We start from the raw sequence: 24,795 nt of genomic DNA, 5'->3' as shown, positions 1-24,795 counted from the left end.
AGGCTGGCTTGCGGTGAATTGCTTTGTGTGGGATTTTCGCCATCAGGCCTTTTGGAGTCTTGATCTATGTTTCCATTGCATTTTTTGATATCACAGCTGGGTACTGATTGTGCTACTGCTATCTGCTGGGGCTGCTTACTGTTTCACTGTGGGTATTTTAAGTCCTTTTTGAAAAAAAAAAAAATAAGAAACTTGTTGTTGACTGCCTGTTCTCTTTATATAACGATTTTTTGTGAATGACAGCGCTCCAAACACGATCTGATACTTTACTGTGTTAAAAGCAGAGGACCAACAAGGATTGCCTGGACATCAAGCTCAGCACTTTGCTATTCTTCTTCAGAAATGTCCATCAAATGCTGCTTTGAGCTAGAATCCTAGAATCCCATTGCTCCAACACCTCGAGACGAGCTTCCAAGAGCCAAGCTCTTGCACTGACACAGTGTGCTATAGCAAGATCAGACCTGGAGGGTGAGGACAGAGATCAAGGTGTGAAATCCAGTGCTTCCCACTAATGGTTTGACTGGGATGCAGGAGCGATCATTTACTAGATCAGAGAAACTGAACCCTTGGGCTTCAGAGATAGGTAGGATAAGGCGCAGCATGTGGCCTGGGGACTAGGGCTCTGTATTTCTATAAAATTCAAGATAAAATGCTCATTGTCTCTGCAGTTTTTAATGAACATTTGTACAAAATGTTGCTTTAAACTCTGCCCCAATGTGCAGCTCAGGGCAAAGGACCCTTCTTGGAGTCCCTGACTTTTGTCATACCCATTTCTGATGATTCTTGGCCACTATAAATAACAACCTTTAGGCTCATTTCCACCCCACTGATAATATAGGAAATCAGCATCTTTCCTCCAGCCGTCCAGAGACCATTCCCTCTGCAATGTGAGGACAACACAGCCTACCAAACCTATTTTTTCTGTATTCATCCCGTCAAATCTCTTTTGCTCACTCCTAAGGGCAGAAAACCTGTGTCCAACACCTCTCCTTTCTGGGCAGTCTGGGATCCTATTTGAACACAGGCTCAGCAGTGGCTGTAAAGCAGCAAGAAGAGACCGAGCTGTGTCCCCAGGATGTGTAGGATAGTGTTAAATCAGTGCTGTTGTGAAGCGTTTGCAACCATGCAAGGGGAAAATATGTATCCTGATCATATTCATTATATCCTGAGAGGCTGAAGAGCAGACTGTGAGCATCTGTGTGTACTCAGAGACAGGCTGGTTGGTCTAATGCCACCAGAGATGGTTTGCTGGGCACAGAAACGCGTGTAGGTGCTGTGAGAGCAGCAGCAGTGCCCTGTGGGGAATGAGGAAGCGAAAATCACCAGACACAGTTATCTGCTTTCGACACGTGATGATGCAACTTGGCGAACTTGGGAGAAATTCTAAGAAAATAGCAAACAGAAAATGTCACCCCATTTCTGGGCAGGCATGAACAAATCTCCCCTGAATAACAACAATGGGGATCCTCTCTTTTCTGTGAGTTTCCTCTTTTATGAGAAGGGTTTATATTGCAGAGGGACTCTTGAGAGCTCAGATGACCAGTTCTGCAGGGGAAAGAGTGAAGCAACGGTTCAGCTGCTTGTTCTAAGACTCTACTTCAAGGTAAGTTCTTGCTCCTTTCTCACCACTGATGGCAATATTTATTTTGAAGTATTTTGAAGTATTTCCTTTATATTCAGAACAAATACATCAGAGGTTGAGCTGCAGTTGCTGAGCTCTAATGTCCCCCCTCCAAGGAGAAAATGAGATCTTATACATACACTGTATTTTGCAGCTCTTTAACATTGTGTATTATAGAGGACAAGCACAGAAGGAATGACTTGAGAAAAAAACTCAAGGACAGAAAGGTAAACATCTGGAGAGTATGAGAGAGACAGATGCAGAAGAGACTGGGAGAATCTGGGGAACTGTCACCACATGAGCTGATCCCTGGTCTTTGAGAAAATAATAAAATCAGATGGGATCCAGGAAAAATTTCACTTTTGATGATGCTCAGATCAAAACCTGGAAGAAGGAATGCTGTTCCTAAATGTTTGGGGTTGAACAATGCAAGCTGAGTAGCAGGACAAACACCTCCCGATGTCTGGGTGTCAGGACCTTAAGCTGGACCACTTTGTGTTAAACACCTGACCTAACTTTGGGGGACGCTAACCCTGCTGCGAGCACAGAGGCGTTGTGGAAGAGCTGCTTGTCTGTGTGGACATGGATGGGACTAGAGATGTGTAGGAAGCATCGCTCTATTTCCTTTCCTAATCCTCCATGAGACTAAAGCCCAGCTCAGCATCGCAGGTGGCTGAGCAGAGTACGTGCCCGGCTACAGGTCCTCTGCAGTGGAAAGGTCCTCAGAGCAGAAGAGAGTGAGATGTAGGGGCTCCCAACCCCTGGTTGCTTCAGGCTTTTTTCTCCAGTACCAATGCAAAAGCTGAGCTCTTGCTGAACACAAATGGGCTGGAAAAGGTGTCCTTGTCCCAACACCATGCCGCAGTTCTGAGAAGACTTTGCTGTGTGAGCTGATTAGACGCAGAGGGGGTGTGGATCCCTCCTTAGACAGGCCAAAGTCTCCCACTGCTACTGACTCTAGGTATCTGAAACTTATTTTAAATGTCATCCTTATTTCCCTGTTGATTTTTCCATATCCAGGAGGGCAGAAAGTTGTTCCCTCCTTGGTCTCTCATAGCCCCCCTCCTCTAACATCCATGTTCCACAAGCACAGAAATGACTCCAGGCCATGATGAGCTTCCTCCAAGTTGAATGTCTCTCCTCATTTTCCCTCCAGGTGAGCAAGAGCTCTTCACTTGAAATCCTCCCCGCGATGCTGCTGCTGCTGCTGCTGCAGGTCTCAGCGAGCTGCTTCTGGCTGGGACGCAGCGAGGTGGTGACATCCTTTGAACACTCATGCACTCAGTTTTTCTTCCGGGGAGCCCCCCCAAATGAAGCCCTGGAGCCAGAGAACCCAGCCTGGATCTGCCAGCGCCACCAGAACCGCTATCACTTTGCCACACTGTACGACAGGAACAGGCGGATCCCAGTGTATTCTGCTTACCTCTACCAGCCTAAACCTTGCACAAGACCCAAAACATGGCTGGTTGAGCCCCAGGTAAGTGTCTTCTCTCCTTGCACATCACCCTCCAGTCATTAAAACATTACCTGCAGCATTTAACCATACGCTTCTTTTTCCTCCCACCCCCATGCACATGCAAATGGACTCGCTGGATGGATTCGTCTCATCTAACTTCAAACACCTTAACCACACGGGGCCTCCAATGCATCTGAGACATCAGCAGGAGGATGAGTCATATCCTAAAAGTGCCCACTATTCTGCATTGACCTCACAGGAGTATTAAGTCAAATTGCATTACATTATGTTACATCAATTTACATTACATTAAGTCAGATGACCCCCCCTTCTCTGTCCCATGCTGTAGTAGGGGACCAAACGATGGGGAAAAGACATCCAATGGCAGTCAGATTTGAGGGACCAACTGTGCTGGGCTCTCATCTCTGCCCTGAGCTGTTTTACACTCCTGACAACTTATTTGCTCCCAGATAAAGAGTGAATTTGGCTTTTTAAATGGCATGAAAGAAACTCAGAATTGAGTGAGATGACCCAGTGAAAAAGTCTAGGCAGAGGCACTCAGCAATGAGAGCATTAGGATGACACTGGGTGAGTTTGTTGAGTGACATTTCAGGCAGTGGAAAGTGAGTAGGACCAGTATCTGCCAAGCCAGAAGTGCATGTTCTCCATCCACCTGCACTTGCCCCATCCTGCCAATGCCTCAGGCTTGGGTCGGAAGGGTCCACCAGACACATGGATCTCTGCAAACTATAGAGTCCTCCCAAACATCCTTCTGACAAACCTCAGACCTTCAGTAGAAAAGACCATGCAAATTATGGAACAGAAGAAGAGGAAATTCAGGTGATTGCTAGGGATACATTAGCGGTAAGGTATTTCGGTGAAAATGAGCCACAGAAGGCAGCCATATGCCCTGTTCCAGAGGAAAGCTAAATATGTTTCCTTAAATAAGAAAAGAAAAATGTTATAGTTATGAAAAAATGCACGTTTACTCACATGGACTCAAGCAAGTAATTTGATGTTGCACCTGCACCCTCCAGATTTAGAGGGGACAAAAACTTCTGCCTCTTCTTCCCCAGACCATGTACCCAAGCCAGCTGCAAAATCCATGGTTTTTTTAATTGTCTTCAGAGTTCTTTTCACGGTATTTTGGTTCCCTAAGTCTCTTGGGGGATTTTTAGCTCCCTCAAGAGGCTGATCTTTTCTAACTTATTTTCAGTGATGCTGCAGAAGGAACGTCATATCCTAAAAGTGCCCACTTTTCTGCATTGACCTCCCTTGCACAGCAGCTCTTAGACACGTTAGCACTGCACTAGCAGATCCCACCTCCATTGAGGTATTCTTGCTTACTGAGCAAAAAAGTTTAATCCTCACAATGAGCTATAGCCTAACACATCTCCCTGTGGGCTCCACAGCTCTTCTCCTCATCCTCTTCCCATCCTGTCCACCTTCAAGGACTCCCTAAAACACCCATCCTTCAAAGAGAATATCTGTCCACTTGCTTTCTCTAAGCTTGTAAAACTCTACAGTGCTGACAGATTGCATTAAAAATAGGCAGGAAAACCTTTCACAGAGACTGTGGAAATGGGGCTGAATGGAGCAAAGACCAGGGCTGATGACAATGTGATTAGATGCAGGTGATGAAGGTTGGATGTGATTAATTAGAGTGGGAGGAACACAGGAGAGCTCTGGGTAGATGTAAGATGTGAAGAAGGGAGGAACAAGAACCAGATGTGACAGGGGAGATGTCTCGCCAAAGTCACCTTTCAAACCTGAGAGTGGAAAATGCTCATTGTCTTGTGTGTCCACCCACACTCCCAGCTCAGGCTGGATTTTAAAGGTCAACAAGTCAAATCGAGAGCAGTCAAATTCTGAGCTTTATATATTTTTTCTCTCTCTCTTGTGTTTGTCGAGGAGTGGCAGCTTTATGATTTCTGTCTGATTCATGCATTTTCATACACCGAGATGACAAAAAATGGGTGCTCAGCACCCAGGGACTTCTGCTCCAGGGAAACCTGCTACATTGCCCCATCCCTGGAGACATCCCAGGCCAGGCTGGACAGGGCTCTGAGCAACCTGATCTGGGTGAAGATGTCCCTGCTTATGGCCGGGTTTGGACTAGATGACCTATGAAGTTCCCTTCCCACCCAAACTATTCTATTATTCTATGATTTTTAGGATTGCTCGCATCCTCAATACTAACAGTTTTTTCTTGTCTTTACCTATCAAGCTGATGGGTCTAAATTATCCCAAAAATATGGAAACAGAGGAGACCTTCTTAAAGAAATTCCACGTCAGCTTAGATCAGCTCAGTGAGAGCCAGGCTGTCCTCCAAGACTACAAGAACCTGAAGGGTTTGAACCGTGGCCATTTGAACCCCTGCGGCCATCACTCCAACCCCAGCAGCAGGGCGGCCACCTTCACCCTCACCAACATAGTTCCCCAGGATGAGAAACTGAACGGCGGCGCCTGGAACAACTACGAGGAGCAAACGATGAAGATGAAGACCCAGGGATGCAACACCACCTATGTCGTCGTGGGTGCCGTGCCTGGGAACAACTATATCGCCAATGGGAGGGTTAATATACCCAGCTACCTCTGGTCAAGTGCCTGCTGCGAGGTGGGCACCCACCACTGGAAATCTTGGGCAGTCATTGCTGAGAATGACAAAAATCAGGTCCGGCTCCTCACGCTGGGGGAGCTGGAGGATGAGTTGACCCGGCTCTATGGGGGGAAGCAGGTTTCTCTGTTTAACAACAACTGTCCCCGGAAATAAGCCCCGCTTCACTTCCCAGGTGTAAAAGGCTCAGGAGCTTTCACCACATGCCCTACACAGTGTCTGTCCTCCTTCCTTTTCTAGACGGTTTCCAGCTCTGTCTGTCAGAGCACCTTCTCTAATAAAAGGGAGAAAGAGCTCAGCAGAACCTCCAGCTGGTTTGCTTTTCTGCCCACCCTTGGAGGGGCCTCTGAGGAAGGAGTCTTTGCTCTGGCTGCTCTGGAGGGCTGGTTGAACAGTAGCCCATGGGCAAGGAAATCAGAGCTTGGGGAGAATTAATTGTTAACCCGCACATACCTTCTGAGCTATTCCATCCTGTGCGCTGGAGGAAAGCTTTCTCTCCCAATGGCTGGGTCTTTGGGACTCTCCTTTTGTTCCTGGCATCAACCCTTCTCTTCTCCTTCTCCAAAATATGCTTCCTCAAGGTCCTCACCGTGGTTTTTGCACCACCAGTGTTGTTGCTTTGTTTCCTCAAACCAATGAAAAAATGCAACCACTTCTTTCTTAATAGTTGTTCCCTAAACACAGCTGTCCTTCTTCCACATTCGTGCCTTCCCTGAACTTTTGTCCTTCACCATTCTCATTGTCCCCTTTCTTTTAAATGAAATAAAATTGAAACAAGCATCCAGGAAGGGGTTAGAAATCAATCTCGTGCAGTTAACCGAAGATGAGGATGGAGTCCTCTGCTTCTCTCCAGTGCTGCTCTGGGCACATCACTGGGGGATGCTGAGCTGGGCTCAGGTGCGGATGACACAGGTGTTCAGGTTCCCACATCCTAAGGCTTCAAGTCCCCCAGGTGCCTCCTGCCATTTGATGATCAAGAAACTGCCATGAGTATATGAATTGGCTCTTGGATTGTGGCTTCTCTTTCAGGGTGTATTTTGACTGTAAGCACTGCCACTTCCACCCAGAACTACTGAATTAAGTGGGTTTGCACTGCTGACAGCTGCCTAAAAATGTCCAGCCTTCTTCTGTTGGATCATGTTTATTGTCCTCTCAACGTCTGCAGCAAGAGGAACCCACTGGAGTCCTCTGGGATATAAGGATGGCTTTCCCAGCAACTGTCTGCAGCTGAGACCTCCGCTACCTCCAGTTACAGGTGCATGGAGGGTGTTGGTCTCTTCTCAGTATCACAGTATCACAGTATGTTTGGGATTGGAAGGGACCTCAAAAGATCATCTAGTCCAATCCCCCTGCTGGAGCAGGAACGCCTAGGTGAGGTCTCACAGGAACATGTCCAGACGGGTTTTGAATGTCTCCAGAGAAGGAGACTCCACAACCCCCCTGGGCAGCCTGTTCCAGGCTCTGTCACCCTTACTGAGAAGAAGTTTCTTCTCAAATTTAAGTGGAACCTCTTGTGTTCCAGCTTGATCCCATGACCCCTTGTCCTATCATTGTTTGCCACCAAGAAGAGTCTGGCTCCATCCTCATGGCACTCACTCTTTATATATTTATAAACATTAATAAGGTCCCCCCTTAGCCTCCTCTTCTCCAAACTAAAGAGACCCAGCTCCCTCAGCCTTTCCTCACATGGGAGATGCTCCACTCCCTTAATCATCTTCGTTGCCCTATGCTGGACTCTCTCCAGCAGTTCCTTGTCCTTCTTGAACTGAGGGGCCCAGAACTGGACACAATATTCCAGATGTGGTCTCACCAGGGCGGAGTAGAGTGGAAGGAGAACCTCTCTCGATCTACTAACCACCCCCCTTGTAATACACCCCAGGATGTCATTGGCCTTCCTGGCCACAAGGGCACAGTGCTGGCTCATGGTCATCCTGTTGTCCACCAGGACCCCCAGGTCCCTTTCCCCTACACTGCTCTCTAATATGTAATTTCCCAACCTATACTGGAACCTGGGGTTGTTCCTGCCCAGATGCAGGACTCTATACTTTCCCTTGTTGAATTTCATTAGGTTATTCCCCGCCCAACTCTCCAGCCTGTCCAGGTCCCGCTGGATGGCAGCACAGCCTTCTGGTGTGTCAGCCACTTCTCCCAGCTTAGTGTCATCAGCAAACTTGCTGATAGTACACTCTATTCCCTCGTCTAAATCGTTAATGAATATATTGAATAATATTGGCTCCAATACTGACCCCTGAGGCACTCCACTAGATACTGGCCTCCAACTAGACTCCGCACCATTGACTACCACTCTCTGGCTTCTCTCCTTAAGCCCGTTTGCAACCCACCTCACTACTCTATTGTCTAGACCACACCTCCTCAACTTAGCTGTGAGGATGCTGTGGGAGACTGTGTCAAAGGCTTTACTGAAGTCAAGGTAGAACACATCCACCGCCCTGCCATCATCCATCCACCTTGTTACATTCTCATAAAAGGCTATGAGGTTGGTCAAGCACGACTTACCCTTGGTAAAGCCATGCTGACTGCCCCTAATAACCCTCTTATCCTTGATATGCCTTGAGATGGCACCAAGGATAAGCTGTTCCATTACTTTCGCAGGGACAGAGGTGAGGCTGACCGGTCTATAATTACCCAGGTCCTCCTTCTTGCCCTTTTTGAAGACTGGAGTGACATTTGCTTTCCTCCAATCCTCAGGCACCTCCCCCGTTTCCCAAGACTTGGCAAAGATGATGGAGAGCGGTCTAGCAATGACTTCAGCCAGCTCCCTCAGCACCCGCGGATGCATCCCATCCGGACCCATGGATTTATGGATGTCCAGACTATTTAATTGCTCCCCAACTCAGTCGTCATCGACTAAAGCATCGACTAAAGACTCCTCCATTGACCTGGCTTCATCCGGGGTCTCAGGGGTACAGGGCTCCCCAGGACAGCCTCCGGCAGAGTAGACAGAGACAAAGGCGGCATTCAGTAATTCTGCCTTCTCTGTATCTTCTGCCACCAGGGCACCCACCCCATTCATCAGTGGGCCTACGTTGCCTCTGGTATTAGTTTTATCTGCTATGTATTTGAAAAAGTTCTTTTTGCTGTCCTTGACCCCTCTCGCCAGCTGTTATTCTAAGGAGGCCGTGGCTATCCTAGCTGCCTTCCTACATCCTCTAACAGCAGCCTTATATTCTTCCCAAGTGGCCAGCCCCTGCTTCCATGACCTGTAAACTCTCCTCTTCTGCTTGAGCATACCCAACAGATCCCTATTCAACCACGCAGGCCTCCTGGCTCCCTTCCTTGACTTCCTACATGTGGGGATGCTCTGATCCTGAGCGTGGAAGAAGCAATCTCTGAATGCAATCCAGCTATCTTGGGCCCCTTTTCCTTCAAGCAGTCTTGCCCATGGGATTTCCCCCAGCAATTGCTTGAAAAGGCCAAAGTTAGCCCTGCTAAAGTCCAGGGTTGCAATTCTACTTGCTATTCTGTTCCTGCCACACAAGATGCTGAACTCCACCATCTCATGGTCACTGCAACCCAGGCAGCCCTCAACCTTTACTGCTTCAACCAGACCCTCCTTGTTAGTGAGGATGAGATCCAGCAGTGCACCTCTCCTAGTCGCCTCCTCCACCATCTGCATGAGGAAGTTATCATCAATGCACTGGAGGGATCTCCTGGACTGTGTCTGGCTGGCTGAATGGTCCTTCCAGCAAACATCAGGGAAGTTAAAATCACCCACAACAACCAGGGCCTGTGACTGTGAGGCCACTCTCAACTGCCCATAGAAGGCCCCATCAACTTCCTCAGCCTGATCTGGTGGCCTGTAACAGACGCCCACAACAGTGTCACCCCTGCCAGCCTGCCCCTTGATACTGACCCATACACTCTCAATTCGCTCATCATCCACTCCTGTGCAGAATTTAGTACATTGTAGCTGCTCTCTCACATAGAGAGCCACTCCACCACCACGCCTGGCTGGCCTGTCTTTCCTGAAAAGGGCATAGCCATCCATGACCACGTTCCAGTCATGTGAACTGTCCCACCATGTTTCTGTAATTGCCACCAGATCATAATCTCCTGACCGAACACAGGATTCTAACTCCTCCTGCTTATTCCCCATGCTGCGCGCATTGGTGTACAGGCATTTCAGGGAGTGAGCAGAGCACACCAATTTCTCCCCAGGGGCATAGGAGGCCACCCGGTCATCATCAGTTTTAGAACGCTGCCCACTGGGACAAGCCCAGCTACAACCCCATCCCGCTTCAAGCCTAGTTTAAAGCTCTCCAAATGAGCCCAGCTAATTCCTGCCCCAGCATCCTTTTACCCCTGCGAGATAAACCTTTCCCGCGTGACACTGTCCAGACTGGTGTCTTATAAAACCAACCATTATCAAAAAATCCAAAGCCCTGCCTGTAGCACCAGTCTTGGAGCCAACCATTAAGAGACTGAATTTTCCTATTCCATCCCACATCGTCACTAGAAGATGGAAGGAGTGAAGAGAAGATCACTTGAGCCCCTGAATCTTTCACCATCCTTCCCAAGACCTTGAAATCATTCTTCATTCCCCTCAGACTACGGGAAGCAGCTTCCTCCCCATCTGTCTTGAAGACCAGCAGCGGGTAGTAGTCTGTCGGGTGCACCGGTTTGGGGAGCTCTCTAGCAATATCCTTGATCCGGGCTCCAGGTAGACTACAAACTTCCCTAAGATGAGGGTCAACTCTGCATATTGGGCCCACTGTTCCTTTCAGAAGGGAATTTCCTATTACAATCACCCTTCTTTCTTTCTTTCTTATCAGAGGCAGTCTTAAGTTGTGAAGTCAACCGCCTCTTCCTATGTGATCTTGTAGGCAGGCTTGGCACCACCTCCTCACCTATCTCTTCTTCAAGATCCAGGGCCTCAAACCTACATTTGCTTAATTTGGGCCAACATGAACGCATCTCTGAAGACGTTTTTCTCTCCAGTGACTATAAAGGGCAGGTATGGAAATATGTTTTTCAAATGCCTGAGTTAGGATGAATGAATCCTATAGAGGAGAGAGATTTGGGGGGTGGGTATCTGTTATAATTTTTTTCCTTTGTGAGATTTTCCTGTAAGATTATTTTAAGATTTCTATGTGTCATGAGATAGGTACAAACACAGCGTTCCTATTTTCCTTCTACATCAATATTACATCTTTTAGCCACCTGTATTTTACCTCTGCTGCCAGGCGAATATCCTGGGTTTTCCTCACTGTTATCTCTTAATCCATCAACATCCAACCCACAGAATTCCTGGTGTGCATCTGTGGTGAGGGGTTTCAGTTATTGCCTAACCCTCCCCAGCAGAGCCCGTGCTGCTGCATGAGAATCAGGAAGCGAAAATAACAGACTAATTTTTAGTCTCCAAAGCTCAATGAAACCAAAAGAGCGAAAGTAACCACAGGCAACCCGGCAGCTCTCGGCTGGTGAATATTTGTGGCAGGGTGATGCTTCACAGGTGACAAGGACACATCACCGTCACCGAAGTGTTACCTGGTCTGTGTGCACAGGGACCATGGCACACAGACTCGTGGAGCGGGAATAACTAAAGTTATCAAATTATATGCCAGCTCTTTCAGCTGAACTCTAATACCTTAAAAACACTGCTTGATCCTTATTGGGGAAAGGATGGATTGAACACATTTGACTCCAAAATTCAAGGATTGCAATAAGTCAGCATTCAGGTTGTTGCATAGAAGAACAGCTCAAGGTGAATAGATTAAACCCAATAATATACACCTGTTCTCCTTGAAGGGATTAGGCAGCCTAGTAAATCTTTCACATCCTTACCTCTTTCTGGAATTTTCTTCATAAGTGTGATACTATTTACGTGGCCTTGGACAAGGGTTGTGCTGTTCGCGTGGGAGATGGGCCATATTTCTTAATGGAGATCTGCTTTGAGACCACTCCTAGGGCACTGCGGGGGGACAGGAGAAGCAGCTGCTGCCTCTGCTGGGCACCACAATCGGTTTTTCAACCCTCATTTGAAGCTCATGCTCACTTGAACATACCTGGCATAGGGGGAGGGTGATACGTTCGTGTCTCAGCATCCTGGTTGTCACAAAAGAGTGTGCTGGCCCTGGGGTTTCTGCATGCCCAGTCTGCCCTCGCTCACATTAGCAGAGCATCTCCCAAAAAGAGGTGACACATGGGGTCATATCCAGTCTCCAAACACCTTCATGTCCTGCCCGTGGCCATGGGATACCAGGATCTTTGCTGCCCTCTCAGGATAACAGCCCAGAACAACATACATGTCCTCGATTCACATATCCAAGTGATGTTTCTCTTCCTTACATTTTGGTTTCTCATGCCCATTTGGCTTCTGCTGCTGTGATTTGCTTCTTCCTGCAGACCTGCTCTGCTCAATCTGCTTAGCATCTCTTTGGTGATTCATTTGCTTCTTCCATGGGGACCGAAGACTCAAGAGAAGGCTTTTGTGGCACCTTTTTCTGCAGTAGAAATAGTGCCGTCCTCTGACACTCCTGGTTCAAAATCCCCTTTTCCCTGCGCTAGTCATAAGAGGTATTTCTATTTCCCTGCATTTGGATGGCTGCCTCATAATTTTCCCTGCTGTGAGCAGGAGGTTGGACTGGGGTCGTTAACATCTGATAGAAAGAAAACTGAGGTAGACATCCAGAGAACATCTTAATGAAGAAACCACATCTGGACTTTGATAGACTTTCCCTAGGAAAGTCCTGCAAGTCCTTTTTCTTTTCAACCACAAAGTGGAAAAAATATTGGAAGTCCTTCATCTACAAATCTCTGGGCTCCCAGCTAGGAGAAGATTGGAAAATGCAATAGGATTTTTCCATCTCTGACCTTTACAAGTCGAAGAAACGAAAGTTTGTCTTACAGGACAGGCCACATGGGAGCTGGCGTGCAGGAGAGCTCAGTCAACACCAGCCACATCACCTTTCCACCCAGAAAGTGCCCAGCTCTGGACAACACGTAGCCACTGCCTACACTGACCTGGAAGGCAGAATAGCGCCAGATATTAAGCATTAGAGCAGAGTCTTTATAAAAATCAGTGAAATGCAAAGCATGACCTCCTAGACCAGGATGAGAGGTTCATTCTCCTGGTTATTTCACCAACTTGTCGCAGTATTCCTGGACTGTTACCTGTATTTTAGACACAGTACATTTTTTGGATACACTCACGAAATTTTGTCCAGATCAGTTAAAACTCTCAACAAGTGGAAGACTTCAGCTTCGTTCGCACTGGTCATTTGTTCACAACTAAATTGGAATAATTTTCCTCCACTTCCAGAAGAAAAGAGCCCACACAGGGATTTTAAACAGTTTCACTGGTCCGCTGCACGAGTTAACCCAGGTTAGCTTGTTTTTTGAAGAAAGTTACACGGAAAAACTTCTTGTTATCCAAGGTTGGCTTGCGGTGAATTGCTTTGTGTGGGATTTTCACCATCAGGCCTTTTGGAGTCTTGATCTATGTTTCCATTGCATTTTTTGATATCACAGCTGGGTACTGATTGTGCTACTGCTATCTGCTGGGGCTGCTTACTGTTTCACTGTGGGTATTTTAAGTCCTTTTTGAAAAAAAAAAAAATAAGAAACTTGTTGTTGACTGCCTGTTCTCTTTATATAACGATTTTTTGTGAATGACAGCGCTCCAAACACGATCTGATACTTTACTGTGTTAAAAGCAGAAGACCAACAAGGATTGCCTGGACATCAAGCTCAGCACTTTGCTATTCTTCTTCAGAAATGTCCATCAAATGCTGCTTTGAGCTAGAATCCTAGAATCCCATTGCTCCAACACCTCGAGACGAGCTTCCAAGAGCCAAGCTCTTGCACTGACACAATGTGCTATAGCACACCTGGAGGGTGAGGACAGAGATCAAGGTGTGAAATCCAGTGCTTCCCACTAATGGTTTGACTGGGATGCAGGAGCGATCATTTACTAGATCAGAGAAACTGAACCCTTGGGTTTCAGAGATATGTAGGATAAGGCGCAGCGTGTGGCCTGGGGACTAGGGCTCTGTATTTCTATAAAATTCAAGATAAAATGCTCATTGTCTCTGCAGTTTTTAATGAACATTTGTACAAAATGTTGCTTTAAACTCTGCCCAAATGTGCAGCTCAGGGCAAGGGACCCTTCTTGGAGTCCCTGGCTTTTGTCATACCCATTTCTGATGATTCTTGGCCACTATCAATAACAACCTTTAGGCCCATTTCCACCCCACTGATAATATAGGAAATCAGCATCTTTCCTCCAGCCGTCCAGAGACCATTCCCTCTGCAATGTGAGGACAACACAGCCTACCAAACCTATTTTTTCTGTATTCATCCCGTCAAATCTCTTTTGCTCACTCCTAAGGGCAGAAAACCTGTGTCCAACACCTCTCCTTTCTGGGCAGACTGGGATCCTATTTGAACACAGGCTCAGCAGTGGCTGTAAAGCAGCAAGAAGAGACCGAGCTGTGTCCCCAGGATGTGTAGGATGGTGTTAAATCAGTGCTGTTGTGAAGCGTTTGCAACCAGGCAAGGGGAAAATATGTATCCTGATCATATTCATTATATCCTGAGAGGCTGAAGAGCAGACTGTGAGCATCTGTGTGTACTCAGAGACAGGCTGGTTGGTCTAATGCCACCAGAGATGGTTTGCTGGGCACAGAAACGCGTGTAGGTGCTGTGAGAGCAGCAGCAGTGCCCTGTGGGGAATGAGGAAACGAAAATCACCAGACACAGTTATCTGCTTTCGACACGTGATGATGCAAGTTGGCGAGCTTGGGAGAAAGCCTGAGAAAACAGCAAACAGAAAATGTCACCCCATTTCTGGGCAGGCATGAACAAATCTCCCCTGAATAACAATGGGGATCCTCTCTTTTCTGTGAGTTTCCTCTTTTATGAGAAGGGTTTATATTGCAGAGGGACTCTTGAGAGCTCAGATGACCAGTTCTGCAGGGGAAAGAGTGAAACAACGGTTCAGCTGCTTGTTCTAAGACTCTACTTCAAGGTACGTTCTTGCTCCTTTCTCACCACTGATGGCAATATTTATTTTGAAGTATTTTGAAGTATTTCCTTTACCTTCAGAACAAATACATCAAAGGTTGTGCTGCAGCTGCTGAGCTCTAATGTCCCCCCTCCAAGGAGAAAATGAGATCTTATACATACACTGTATTTTGAAGCTCTTTAACATTTTGTATTATAGAGGACAAGCACAGAAGGAATGACTTGAGAAAAAAACTCAAGGACAGAAAGGTAAACATCTGGAGAGTATGAGAGAGACAGATGCAGAAGAGACTGGGAGAAGCTGGGGAACTGTCACCACATGAGCTGATCCCTGGTCTTTGAGAAAATAATAAAATCAGATGGGATCCAGGAAAAATTTCACTTTTGATGATGCTCAGATCAAAACCTGGAAGAAGGAATGCTGTTCCTAAATGAAGTAAACTACCCCACTACGAACTGATGCTCCCAGAAATTGATGCCAAAGATCCCATTAGATATGAAGCCCTCAGCAGTGCTGGCAACCTATCCAGAAAAGTCACCAAAACGTGGTGGGATGCTCTGAAGTGGTGTCAGTGTTCCTGCTGCCCCCGCCACATGTTTAACCTGGTCAAGGATTCTTCAGGGAAATGATCCGCATAGGAAGCCTTGGGAAAAGATGCACAAGGAAATGCCTGATCGTGAACTGAGATGTCTAATTGAACAAAAACACTTTGTCTTTGGTTTTTTGTTTGTTTTTAATTATTCATCTTGATGATTGGAATTTCTCCTGCCTTGGACATCTCTTTGAGAATGAGTTATTCCCTAGGATCCAGCAAGATCTTGGCCTAAGAGCCAACACCATTGGAAAAGGGTGTCCAGGGCAGTGGTGGAGTCACCATCCCTGGAGGGGTTTAAAAGATGTGTAGATTAAGTTCTTAGGGACATGGTTTAGTGACAGTGTTGAGTTAATGGTTGGACTTGATGATCTTGAGAGTCTCTTCCGACCAAAATGATTCTATGATCACCTTATGAATTACTGCCTGTTGATTACAGAACACACCAAGCAGATGGGAGTTGGGCTTGTACCCTCTGTCATGTGCAGCCTTGGGTAAAGGTAGATCCAAGGTCTTATTTTGGCCTGCTGACAGAGTCTGGCTCACAAATGCAGGGAAGACTTGATTCAAGGTTATCAGAAAAGCCATAAAACACTTTCCAGTTGCCAAGTCACCTGTAAAATTCACATCAAACTGTTGAATAAGGGGGGGGGAGGAACTTATCGAGTACCATACCACCACCCATGACCTTGCAAAAGACCTCTGGAATAATGCAGCTCCTGGTTCCACCCCTGGACAAACTTACTTTAACCCTTTGAGAAATCTAACTCTGCTTTCCTAGAAAGCATATATAAACCACCCTAAGGTCACTGCCAGACTGTAGCAAAGACATTTGAAAATCCTCAACAGCTCTGGGGCTGTGAATAAAACATTTATGTGCCGCTCTTTCACACGGTAGGTTGGTTTCTATATATCTGATATTAAGTTAGTTGGATATATTTTAAGCTTGTGGGGGGTGGTGATGCAAAAGAAGGACTTTTCAGTAAGTTTTCTGCCTGAGCTGGGGCAGATATGGTCATGCTCTGGGGAGTACTATAATGAACGACTTCTTGTGGTTCGCTTTTCTCAGTTTTCAGCTTACTGATCACCACATTCTTGATCCAGTACTAGTAATGAGACAAAGGACCAGATGTCTTGAATCAGAGCAAGAGTATATCTAGTTCAGTATCCTGAATCCCATGGAAATTAATAGATGAGGGTCAGGGAAGAGAATAAGAAAAGAGCAAATGTGCAAGGTGACTTTTCAAGCCCTCAGTAGCCTTCAGGTCAGACACTTGCCCAGCCAAAGGTAGGTTTTGTGCTTTAGATGCTAGACATCTTTCTCTCCCATGAAACCTGTTAGCTGCTTGTCCTTCCTGCCTTTTAATAATGCTAATTATTTTAAAACCACTCTGTCAAGTGTCTAGCAATGCAAATGGAAATGTCATTTCTATCCCCAAGCCTGTGGTGCATCTGAAAGAAAATAATGCACTTCAGGCATCCCAGGGAATTTGTCAGCAGGTTTCTCTGAAAATAAAGATCTTGCTGGCTGCTGAAAAGCATGTCAACACCTGAGAAAGACAAAATAGGACCTGTTTCTGTTAAAGAAATAGAAATTCCTGTACAAGTGCTTTTTATTATATAAGAAGAACAATCAGCAAAGCTAAAGATGCGTATCAGCCCCTTGGTATCTGCACTGCTGCAGCAGCAGCCACCGTGCTGATGAGATAGAGGTGTCCTGATCAGCTTGCTGCTGCCATCTGCATGGCCTGTAAATTCTGGCCATAAATTCATTGTTTGGGGTTGAACAACCATAAAATGCAAGCTGAGTAGCAGGACAAACACAGCTCCGGCAGTCTCAGCGCCGCTCTGCAGGACTCGAACCCTGGACTCAAGCGATCCGACAGGCTCTGCCTCCCTCCAAAACTGGGACAACAGGCGCACGCCACCGCTGGCTGAAGTCATTGCTAGACCGCTCTCCATCATCTTCGCCAAATCTTGGGAAACGGGGGAGGTGCCCGAGGATTGGAGGAAAGCAAATGTCACTCCAGTCTTCAAAACGGGCAAGAAGGAGGACCCGGGTAATTATAGACCGGTCAGCCTCACCTCTGTCCCTGGGAAAGTAATGGAACAGCTTATCCTTGGTGCCATCTCAAGGCATATCAAGGATAAGAGGGTTATTAGGGGCAGTCAGCATGGCTTTACCAAGGGTAAGTCGTGCTTGACCAACCTCATAGCCTTTTATGAGAATGTAACAAGGTGGATGGATGATGGCAGGGCGGTGGATGTGGTCTACCTTGACTTCAGTAAAGCCTTTGACACAGTCTCCCACAGCATCCTCACAGCTAAGTTGAGGAGGTGTGGTCTAGACAATAGAGTAGTGAGGTGGGTTGCAAACGGGCTTAAGGAGAGAAGCCAGAGAGTGGTAGTCAATGGTGCGGAGTCTAGTTGGAGGCCAGTATCTAGTGGAGTGCCTAAGGGGTCAGTATTGGGGCCAATATTGTTCTATATATTAATTAACGATTTGGACAAGGGAATAGAGTGTACTATCAGCAAGTTTGCTGATGACACTAAGCTGGGAGGAGTGGCTGACACGCCAGAAGGCTGTGCTGCCATCCAGCGGGACCTGGACAGGCTGGAGAGTTGGGCGGGGAATAACCTAATGAAATTTAACAAGGGAAAGTGTAGAGTCCTGCATCTGGGCAGGAACAACCCCAGGTTCCAGTATAGGTTGGGAAATTACATATTAGAGAGCAGTGTAGGGGAAAGGGACCTGGGGGTCCTGGTGGACAACAGGATGACCATGAGCCAGCACTGTGCCCTTGTGGCCAGGAAGGCCAATGGCATCCTGGGGTGTATTACAAGGAGGGTGGTTAGTAGGTCGAGAGAGGTTCTCCTTCCCCTCTACCCCGCCCTGGTGAGACCACATCTGGAATATTGTGTCCAGTTCTGGTCCCCTCAGTTCAAGAAGGACAGGGAACTGCTGGAGAGGGTCCAGCGTAGGGCAACGAAGATGATTAAGGGAGTGGAGCACCTCCCTTATGAAGAAAGGCTGAGGGAGCTGGGTCTCTTTAGTTTGGAGAAGAGGAGGCTAAGGGGGGACCTTATTAATGTTTATAAATATATAAAGGGTGAGTGCCATGAGGACGGAGCATGGAGCCAGGCTCTTCTTGGTGGCAAACAATGATAGGACAAGGGGTAATGGAATCAAGCTGGAACACAAGAGTTTCTGCTTAAATTTGAGAAAAAACTTCTTCTCAGTGAGGGTGACAGAGCACTGGAACAGGCTGCCCAGGGGGGTTGTGGAGTCTCCTTCTCTGGAGACATTCAAAACCCGCCTGGACATGTTCCTGTGAGACGTCACCTAGGCGTTCCTGCTCCAGCAGGGGGATTGGACTAGATGATCTTTTGAGGTCCCTTCCAATCCCAAACATACTGTGATACTGTGAAACACCTCCTGATGTCTGGGTGTCAGGACCTTAAGCTGGACCACTTTGTGTTAAACACCTGACCTAATTTTGGGGGACGCTAACCCTGCTGTGAGCACAGAGGCGTTATGGAAGAGCTGCATGTCTGTGTGGACATGGATGGGACAGGAGATGTGTAGGAAGCATCGCTGCTATTTCCTTTCCTAATCCTCCATGAAACTAAAGCCCAGCTCAGCATTGCAGGTGGCTGAGCAGAGTACGTGCCCAGCTACAGGTCCTCTGCAGTGGAAAGGTCCTCAGAGGAGAAGGAAGTGAGATGTAGGGGCTCCCAGCCCCTGGTTGCTTCAGGCTTTTTTCTCCAGTGCCAACGCAAAAGCTGAGCTCTTGCTGAACACAAATGGGCTGGAAAAGGTGTCCTTGTCCCAACACCATGCCGCAGTTCTGAGAAGACTTTGCTGTGTGAGCTGATTAGATGCAGAGTGGGTGTGGATCCCTCCTTAGACAGGCCAAAGTCTCCCACTGCTACTGACTCTAGGTATCTGAAACTTATTTTAAATGTCATCCTTATTTCCCTGTTGATTTTTCCATATCCAGGAGGGCAGAAAGTTGTTCCCTCCTTGGTCTCTCATAGCCCCCCTCCTCTAACATCCATGTTCCACAAGCACAGAAATGACTCCAGGCCATGATGAGCTTCCTCCAAGTTGAATGTCTCTCCTCGTTTTTCCTCCAGGTGAGCAAGAGCTCTTCACTTGAAATCCTCCCCGCGATGCTGCTGCTGCTGCTGCTGCAGGTCTCAGCGAGCTGCTTCTGGCTGGGACGCAGCGAGGTGGTGACATCCTTTGAACACTCATGCTCTCAGTTTTTCTTCCGGGGAACCCCACCAAATGAAGCCCTGGAGCCAGAGAACCCAGCCTGGATCTGCCAGCGCTACCAGAACCGCTATTACTTTGCCACTCTGTACGACAGGAACAGGCGGATCCCAGTGTATTCTGCTTACCTCTACCAGCCTGCATCTGGCACAAGACCCAAAACATGGCTGGTTGAGCCCCAGGTAAGTGTCTTCTCTCATTGCACATCACCCTCCAGTCATTAAAACATTACCTGCAGCATTTAACCACACGCTTCTTTTTCCTCCCACCCCCATGCACATGCAAATGGACTCGCTGGATGGATTCGTCTCATCTAACTTCAAACACCTTAACCACACGGGGCCTCCAATGCATCTGAGACATCAGCAGGAGGATGAGTCATATCCTAAAAGTGCCCACTTTTCTGCATTGACCTCACAGGAGTATTAAGTCAAATTGCATTACATTATGTTACATTAATTTACATTACATTAAGTCAGATGACCCCCCCTTCTCTGTCCCATGCTGTGGTAGGGGACCAAACGATGGGGAAAAGACATTCAATGGCAGTCAGATTTGAGGGACCAACTGTGCTGGGCTCTCATCTCTGCCCTGAGCTGTTTTACATTCCTGACAACTTATTTGCTCCCAGTTAAAGAGTGAATTTGGCTTTTTAAATGGCATGAAAGAAACTCAGAATTGAGTGAGATGACCCAGTGAAAAAGTCTAGGCAGAGGCACTCAGCAATGAGAGCATTAGGATGACACTGGGTGAGTTTGTTGAGTGACATTTCAGGCAGTGGAAAGTGAGTAGGACCAGTATCTGCCAAGCCAGAAGTGCATGTTCTCCATCCACCTGCACTTGCCCCATCCTGCCAATGCCTCAGGCTTGGGTCAGAAGGGTCCACCAGACACACGGATCTCTGCAAACTACAGAGTCCTCCCAAACATCCTTCTGACAAACCTCAGACCTTCAGTAGGAAAGACCATGCAAATTATGGAACAGAAGAAGAGGAAATTCAGGTGATTGCTAGGGATACATTAGCGGTAGGGTATTTAGGTGAAAATGAGCCACAGAAGGCAGCCATATGCCCTGTTCCAGAGGAAAGCTAAATATGTTTCCTTAAATAAGAAAAGTGTTATAGTTATGAAAAAAATGCACATTTACTCACATGGACTCAAGCAACTAATTTGGTGTTGCACCTGCACCCTCCAGATTTAGAGAGGACAAAAACTTCTGCCTCTTCTTCCCTGGACCATGTACCCAAGCCAGCTGCAAAATCCATGGGTTTTTTAATTGTCTTCAGAGTTCTTTTCACGGTATTTTGGTTCCCTAAGTCTCTTGGGGGATTTTTAGCTCCCTCAAGAGGCTGATCTTTTCTAACTTATTTTCAGTGATGCTGCAGAAGGAACGTATCTGTGCTCCCTTGCACAGCAGCTCTGAGACACATTAGCACTGCACTAGCAGATCCCACTTCCATTGAGGTATTCTTGCTTACTGAGCAAAAAAGTTTCATCCTCACAATGAGCTATAGCCTAACACATCTCCCTGTGGGCTCCACAGCTCTTCTCCTCATCCTCTTCCCATCCTGTCCACCTTCAAGGACTCCCTAAAACACCCATCCTTCAAAGAGGATATCTGTCCACTTGTTTTCTCTAAGCTTGTAAAACTGTACAGTGCTGACAGATTGCATTAAAAATAGGCAGGAAAACCTTTCACAGAGACTGTGGAAATGGGGCTGAATGGAGCAAAGACCAGGGCTGATCACAATGTGATTAGATGCAGGTGATGAAGGTTGGATGTGATTAATTAGAGTGGGAGGAACACAGGAGAGCTCTGGGTAGATGTAAGATGTGAAGAAGGGAGGAACAAGAACCAGATGTGACAGGGGAGATGTCTCGCCAAAGTCACCTTTCAAACCTGAGAGTGGAAAATGCTCATTGTCTTGTGTGTCCACCCACACTCCCAGCTCAGGCTGGATTTTAAAGGTCAACAAGTCAAATCGAGAGCAGTCAAATTCTGAGCTTTATATATTTATTTTTCTCTCTCTTGTGTTTGTCGAGGAGTGGCAGCTTTATGATTTCTGTCTGATTCATGCATTTTCATACACCGAGATGACAAAAAACGTGTGCTCAGCACCCAGGGATTTCTGCTCCAGGGAAACCTGCTACATTGCCCCATCCCTGGAGACATCCCAGGCCAGGCTGGACAGGGCTCTGAGCAACCTGATCTGGGTGAAGATGTCCCTGCTTATGGCCAGATTTGGACTATATGACCTATGAAGTTCCCTTCCCACCCAAACTATTCTATTATTCTATGATTTTTAGGATTGCTCGCATCCTCAATACTAACAGTTTTTTCTTGTCTTTACCTATCAAGCTGATGGGTCCAACTTATCCCAAAACTATGGAAAAAGAGCAGACCCTCTTAAATAATTTTGGCGTCAGCTTAGATCAGCTCCGTGAGAGCCAGGCTGTCCTCCAAGACTACAAGAACCTTACGGGTTTGAACCGTGGCCATTTGAATCCCAGCGGCCAGCACTCCGACTCCAGCAGCAGGACGGCCACCTTCACCCTCACCAACATAGTTCCCCAGAATGAGAAACTGAACGGCGGCGCCTGGAACAACTACGAGCAGCAAACGATGATGAGGAAGACCCAGGGATGCAACACCACCTATGTCATCGTGGGTGCCGTGCCTGGGAACAACTATATCGCCAAAGGGAGGGTTAATATACCCAGCTACCTCTGGTCAACTGCCTGCTGCGAGGTGGACACCCACCACTGGAAATCTTGGGCAGTCATTGCTGAGAATGACAAGAATGAGGTCCAGCTCCTCACACTGGGGGAGCTGGAGGATATGTTGACCCAGCTCTATGGGAGGAAGCAGGTTTCTCTGTTTAACAGCAACTGTCCCCGGGAATAATCCCCACTTCACTTCCCAGGTGTAAATGGTTCAGGAGCTTTCACCACATGCCCTACACAGTGTCTGTCCTCCTTCCTTCTCTAGCCGGTTTTCCAGCTCTGTCTGTCAGAGCACCTTCTCTAATAAAAGGGAGAAAGAGGTCAGCAGAACCTCCAGCTGGTTTGCTTTTCTGCCCACCCTTGGAGGGACCTCTGAGGAAGGAGTCTTTGCTCTGGCTGCTCTGGAGGGCTGGTTGAACAGTAGCCCATGGGCAAGGAAATCAGAGCTTGTCACTGAGATGAGAGGGGCTTTGCCTTTTTCCCCCTTTTTCTCCATGCCCATTTACAGATCATAGTTCCTTCCTCTTCTCTTTAGACATCACTGATGATGTGATGCTGACTTGTCCCTGACCTGTTCAGGAAGGTTGTGAGTCTAGGGTTGTTCAGGTTGCCCCAAGAGTCTGGAGTCTCTATCTTTTGAGAAACTCAAAAACCAATTGGACATGGTCCTGGACAACCTGACTAGAGGATCTCAAGATGTCCCTCCCAATCTCAGAAATTCAGTGATTCATCCTGGGACAAGGAAAGCAAAGAGGATTGCTGAGAGTCTGTAAGAATTATCCTACAAGTACATTCTGCCCAACCGAGCCAGTGAACACAGCAAAGCATAAAGGGAGGGAGGAAGGTGGAAAGAGGGAAGACACCTAAGCATAGGAGGAACATCCCAGCTCTCTTGAAGTCTGTAGATAGGTAAAACAAGGAGAAGGAAGGAAAAAACTTACAAAAATCATTAGGCTCCCGATCCCTAAACTTACACAAAGACAATACTTATGTAAATTTACTAGCAGATTTTTGTTTGCTTGCTTTTGGACCACACACCTTGAGAGCAGGAGCTGAGGTACCAGACTGCCAGGCTTGGGCATCAGGCATACAGCAGGCTTTGATCAGTCAAAGATAAATTTCTGTGATACATGGGTGGGATATTTCCATTCTCTGCTCTGTCTCGGCACCTTTTCTGCAGATTTATGTATAACTGATTTCATGAAATGTATTCAATGAGTGTAAAAGATCAGTGTATGCTATATAATTTATGTCCTGAATAGTTTACTATGTAAATTATTTGCTACAATGCTGTATCATAGGGTCACCTTATATATAAATCAGAAGTTTCTACCCACTGAAATTTTGACTACTAGTAATGCCTTTAGTAACTGCAGCATCCTTGCAGGAGGTAGGCTGTCCAAATCCAACCTGAAGATGCCATAACACCTACAAAAGTGTCACCATCAGACTCTGGTTACGTTTCCTATGAAAGTGCATGAACAAAGTGGATCATGGTGTAAATGGCTCACACAAATGGTCTCACTTCAGAGATACCAGCTTGAGCCTGAACTTCTCAGCTCAGGAGTGGTTCGTCAACCTCCTGGGTCTCATCGCTCACCCAGGACAAACCTCTTTGGAGGTTGCACAGAGATGTGGGGTGGGACTCAGGTGCAGTCAGACACCTACATGCAGGTGTCTCCATGTACGCTGGGTGTCTGAGCTCTGATTGCAACCAGCAGAGACCCAAGCACAGTTCAGCTCCATAAATAGAGATATTCTGAGCCACTTGAGTTGTGCAGAGGTATGCAAGACATCCAGTGGGGCTGGCTGAGCTGCTGCAGATGCTGGAGTCACCTGCACCCACCTGGGCCAGCAACCAGAGGCCAGGGAAGTTCCCTAAGGGCATCTCCTGTGGCTCTGGACACCTGAGCACAGGCAACCAGATCCCACCACAGGATAATACCAGGGCAGTGCCTGATAGCATCATGGACTTCTGTTCCTGTTTTCTCCAGGTCTCAGGTTCCCTGCCCTGATGGATTTTTCCTCCTTGGTTCAAACGCTGACAAGAGCCACTGATAGGGTGGAACCATCAGTGCTATTACAGGTTGAGGAACCTTTGCAGACACCTCTGGGGTTGCTCATGGGGCATCTTCTGATTCACTCAACCACCTTCTCATGCCTTATGGGGCCTGAAACCACACTCATCCTCACCACTTCCACCCCCACTTCCCAGGCTCTGCTGGAATCCCCCACTCCCTGACCATCCCCATGAATCACCCCTCCATCAGCTCCCTGGGTTCGCCCCAGGACCTTTTCCCCTGGCAGTACCCAGAAATGCCCTCCCCTCCGCAGCAAGCATGTGAAAAATGCATGGGAAGTACAAAAAAAAAACCCAAAAAGAATCAGTTTGGAGGCTGCCTTCCAGCAGGTATCAGGGGTGCTTCACACAGCACCCCAGCTTGAAGCTGAGCAGAGATGCTGCCCAAGCATCATGGTCCCCAGCTCCAGGAGCATCCTCCCTGGCAGCCTTCATACATGATTT

General features: G+C 47.3%; 2 protein-coding genes across 3 annotated transcripts; both read left to right on the top strand.

The window, feature by feature from the left end:
• Positions 1-1,313: 1,313 nt before the first annotated feature.
• Positions 1,314-6,478, top strand: LOC135578251 (endonuclease domain-containing 1 protein-like). Its single transcript, XM_065049309.1, has 3 exons — positions 1,314-1,603; positions 2,778-3,098; positions 5,305-6,478. Exons 1-3 carry the CDS (start codon positions 1,406-1,408, stop codon positions 5,848-5,850), a joined length of 1,065 nt encoding a protein of 354 aa, XP_064905381.1. The 5' UTR covers positions 1,314-1,405; the 3' UTR covers positions 5,851-6,478.
• Positions 6,479-14,452: 7,974 nt separating this feature from the next.
• Positions 14,453-23,613, top strand: LOC102090322 (endonuclease domain-containing 1 protein). Of its 2 annotated transcripts, none has more exons than XM_065049305.1 (3): positions 14,453-14,683; positions 19,410-19,730; positions 21,907-23,613. In XM_065049305.1, exons 1-3 carry the CDS (start codon positions 14,489-14,491, stop codon positions 22,450-22,452), a joined length of 1,062 nt encoding a protein of 353 aa, XP_064905377.1. In that variant the 5' UTR covers positions 14,453-14,488; the 3' UTR covers positions 22,453-23,613. The 2 variants fall into 2 exon arrangements, with proteins under 2 accessions (XP_064905377.1, XP_064905378.1); XM_065049306.1 differs by lacking the exon at positions 14,453-14,683 and adding an exon at positions 16,028-16,166.
• Positions 23,614-24,795: the final 1,182 nt, after the last annotated feature.

The sequence above is a fragment of the Columba livia genome, chromosome 1 (genome assembly GCF_036013475.1).
Source record: "Columba livia isolate bColLiv1 breed racing homer chromosome 1, bColLiv1.pat.W.v2, whole genome shotgun sequence".
Classification (NCBI taxonomy): Eukaryota; Metazoa; Chordata; class Aves; order Columbiformes; family Columbidae; genus Columba; species Columba livia.
The sequence above is the reverse complement of the archived record's forward strand: the minus strand, read 5'-3'. Positions and strand labels throughout refer to the sequence as shown.

What these genes read in the sequence shown, in the direction of transcription:
- LOC135578251 (XM_065049309.1), top strand. Translation starts at nt 1,406, where the DNA reads ATGTCACCCCATTTCTGGGCAGGCATGAACAAATCTCCCCTGAATAAC. An exon ending in TTCTAAGACTCTACTTCAAG is followed by an intron (nt 1,604 to 2,777) that starts GTAAGTTCTTGC and finishes TTTTCCCTCCAG; the next exon opens with GTGAGCAAGAGCTCTTCACT. An exon ending in CATGGCTGGTTGAGCCCCAG is followed by an intron (nt 3,099 to 5,304) that starts GTAAGTGTCTTC and finishes TTACCTATCAAG; the next exon opens with CTGATGGGTCTAAATTATCC.
- LOC102090322 (XM_065049305.1), top strand. Translation starts at nt 14,489, where the DNA reads ATGTCACCCCATTTCTGGGCAGGCATGAACAAATCTCCCCTGAATAAC. An exon ending in TTCTAAGACTCTACTTCAAG is followed by an intron (nt 14,684 to 19,409) that starts GTACGTTCTTGC and finishes TTTTTCCTCCAG; the next exon opens with GTGAGCAAGAGCTCTTCACT. An exon ending in CATGGCTGGTTGAGCCCCAG is followed by an intron (nt 19,731 to 21,906) that starts GTAAGTGTCTTC and finishes TTACCTATCAAG; the next exon opens with CTGATGGGTCCAACTTATCC.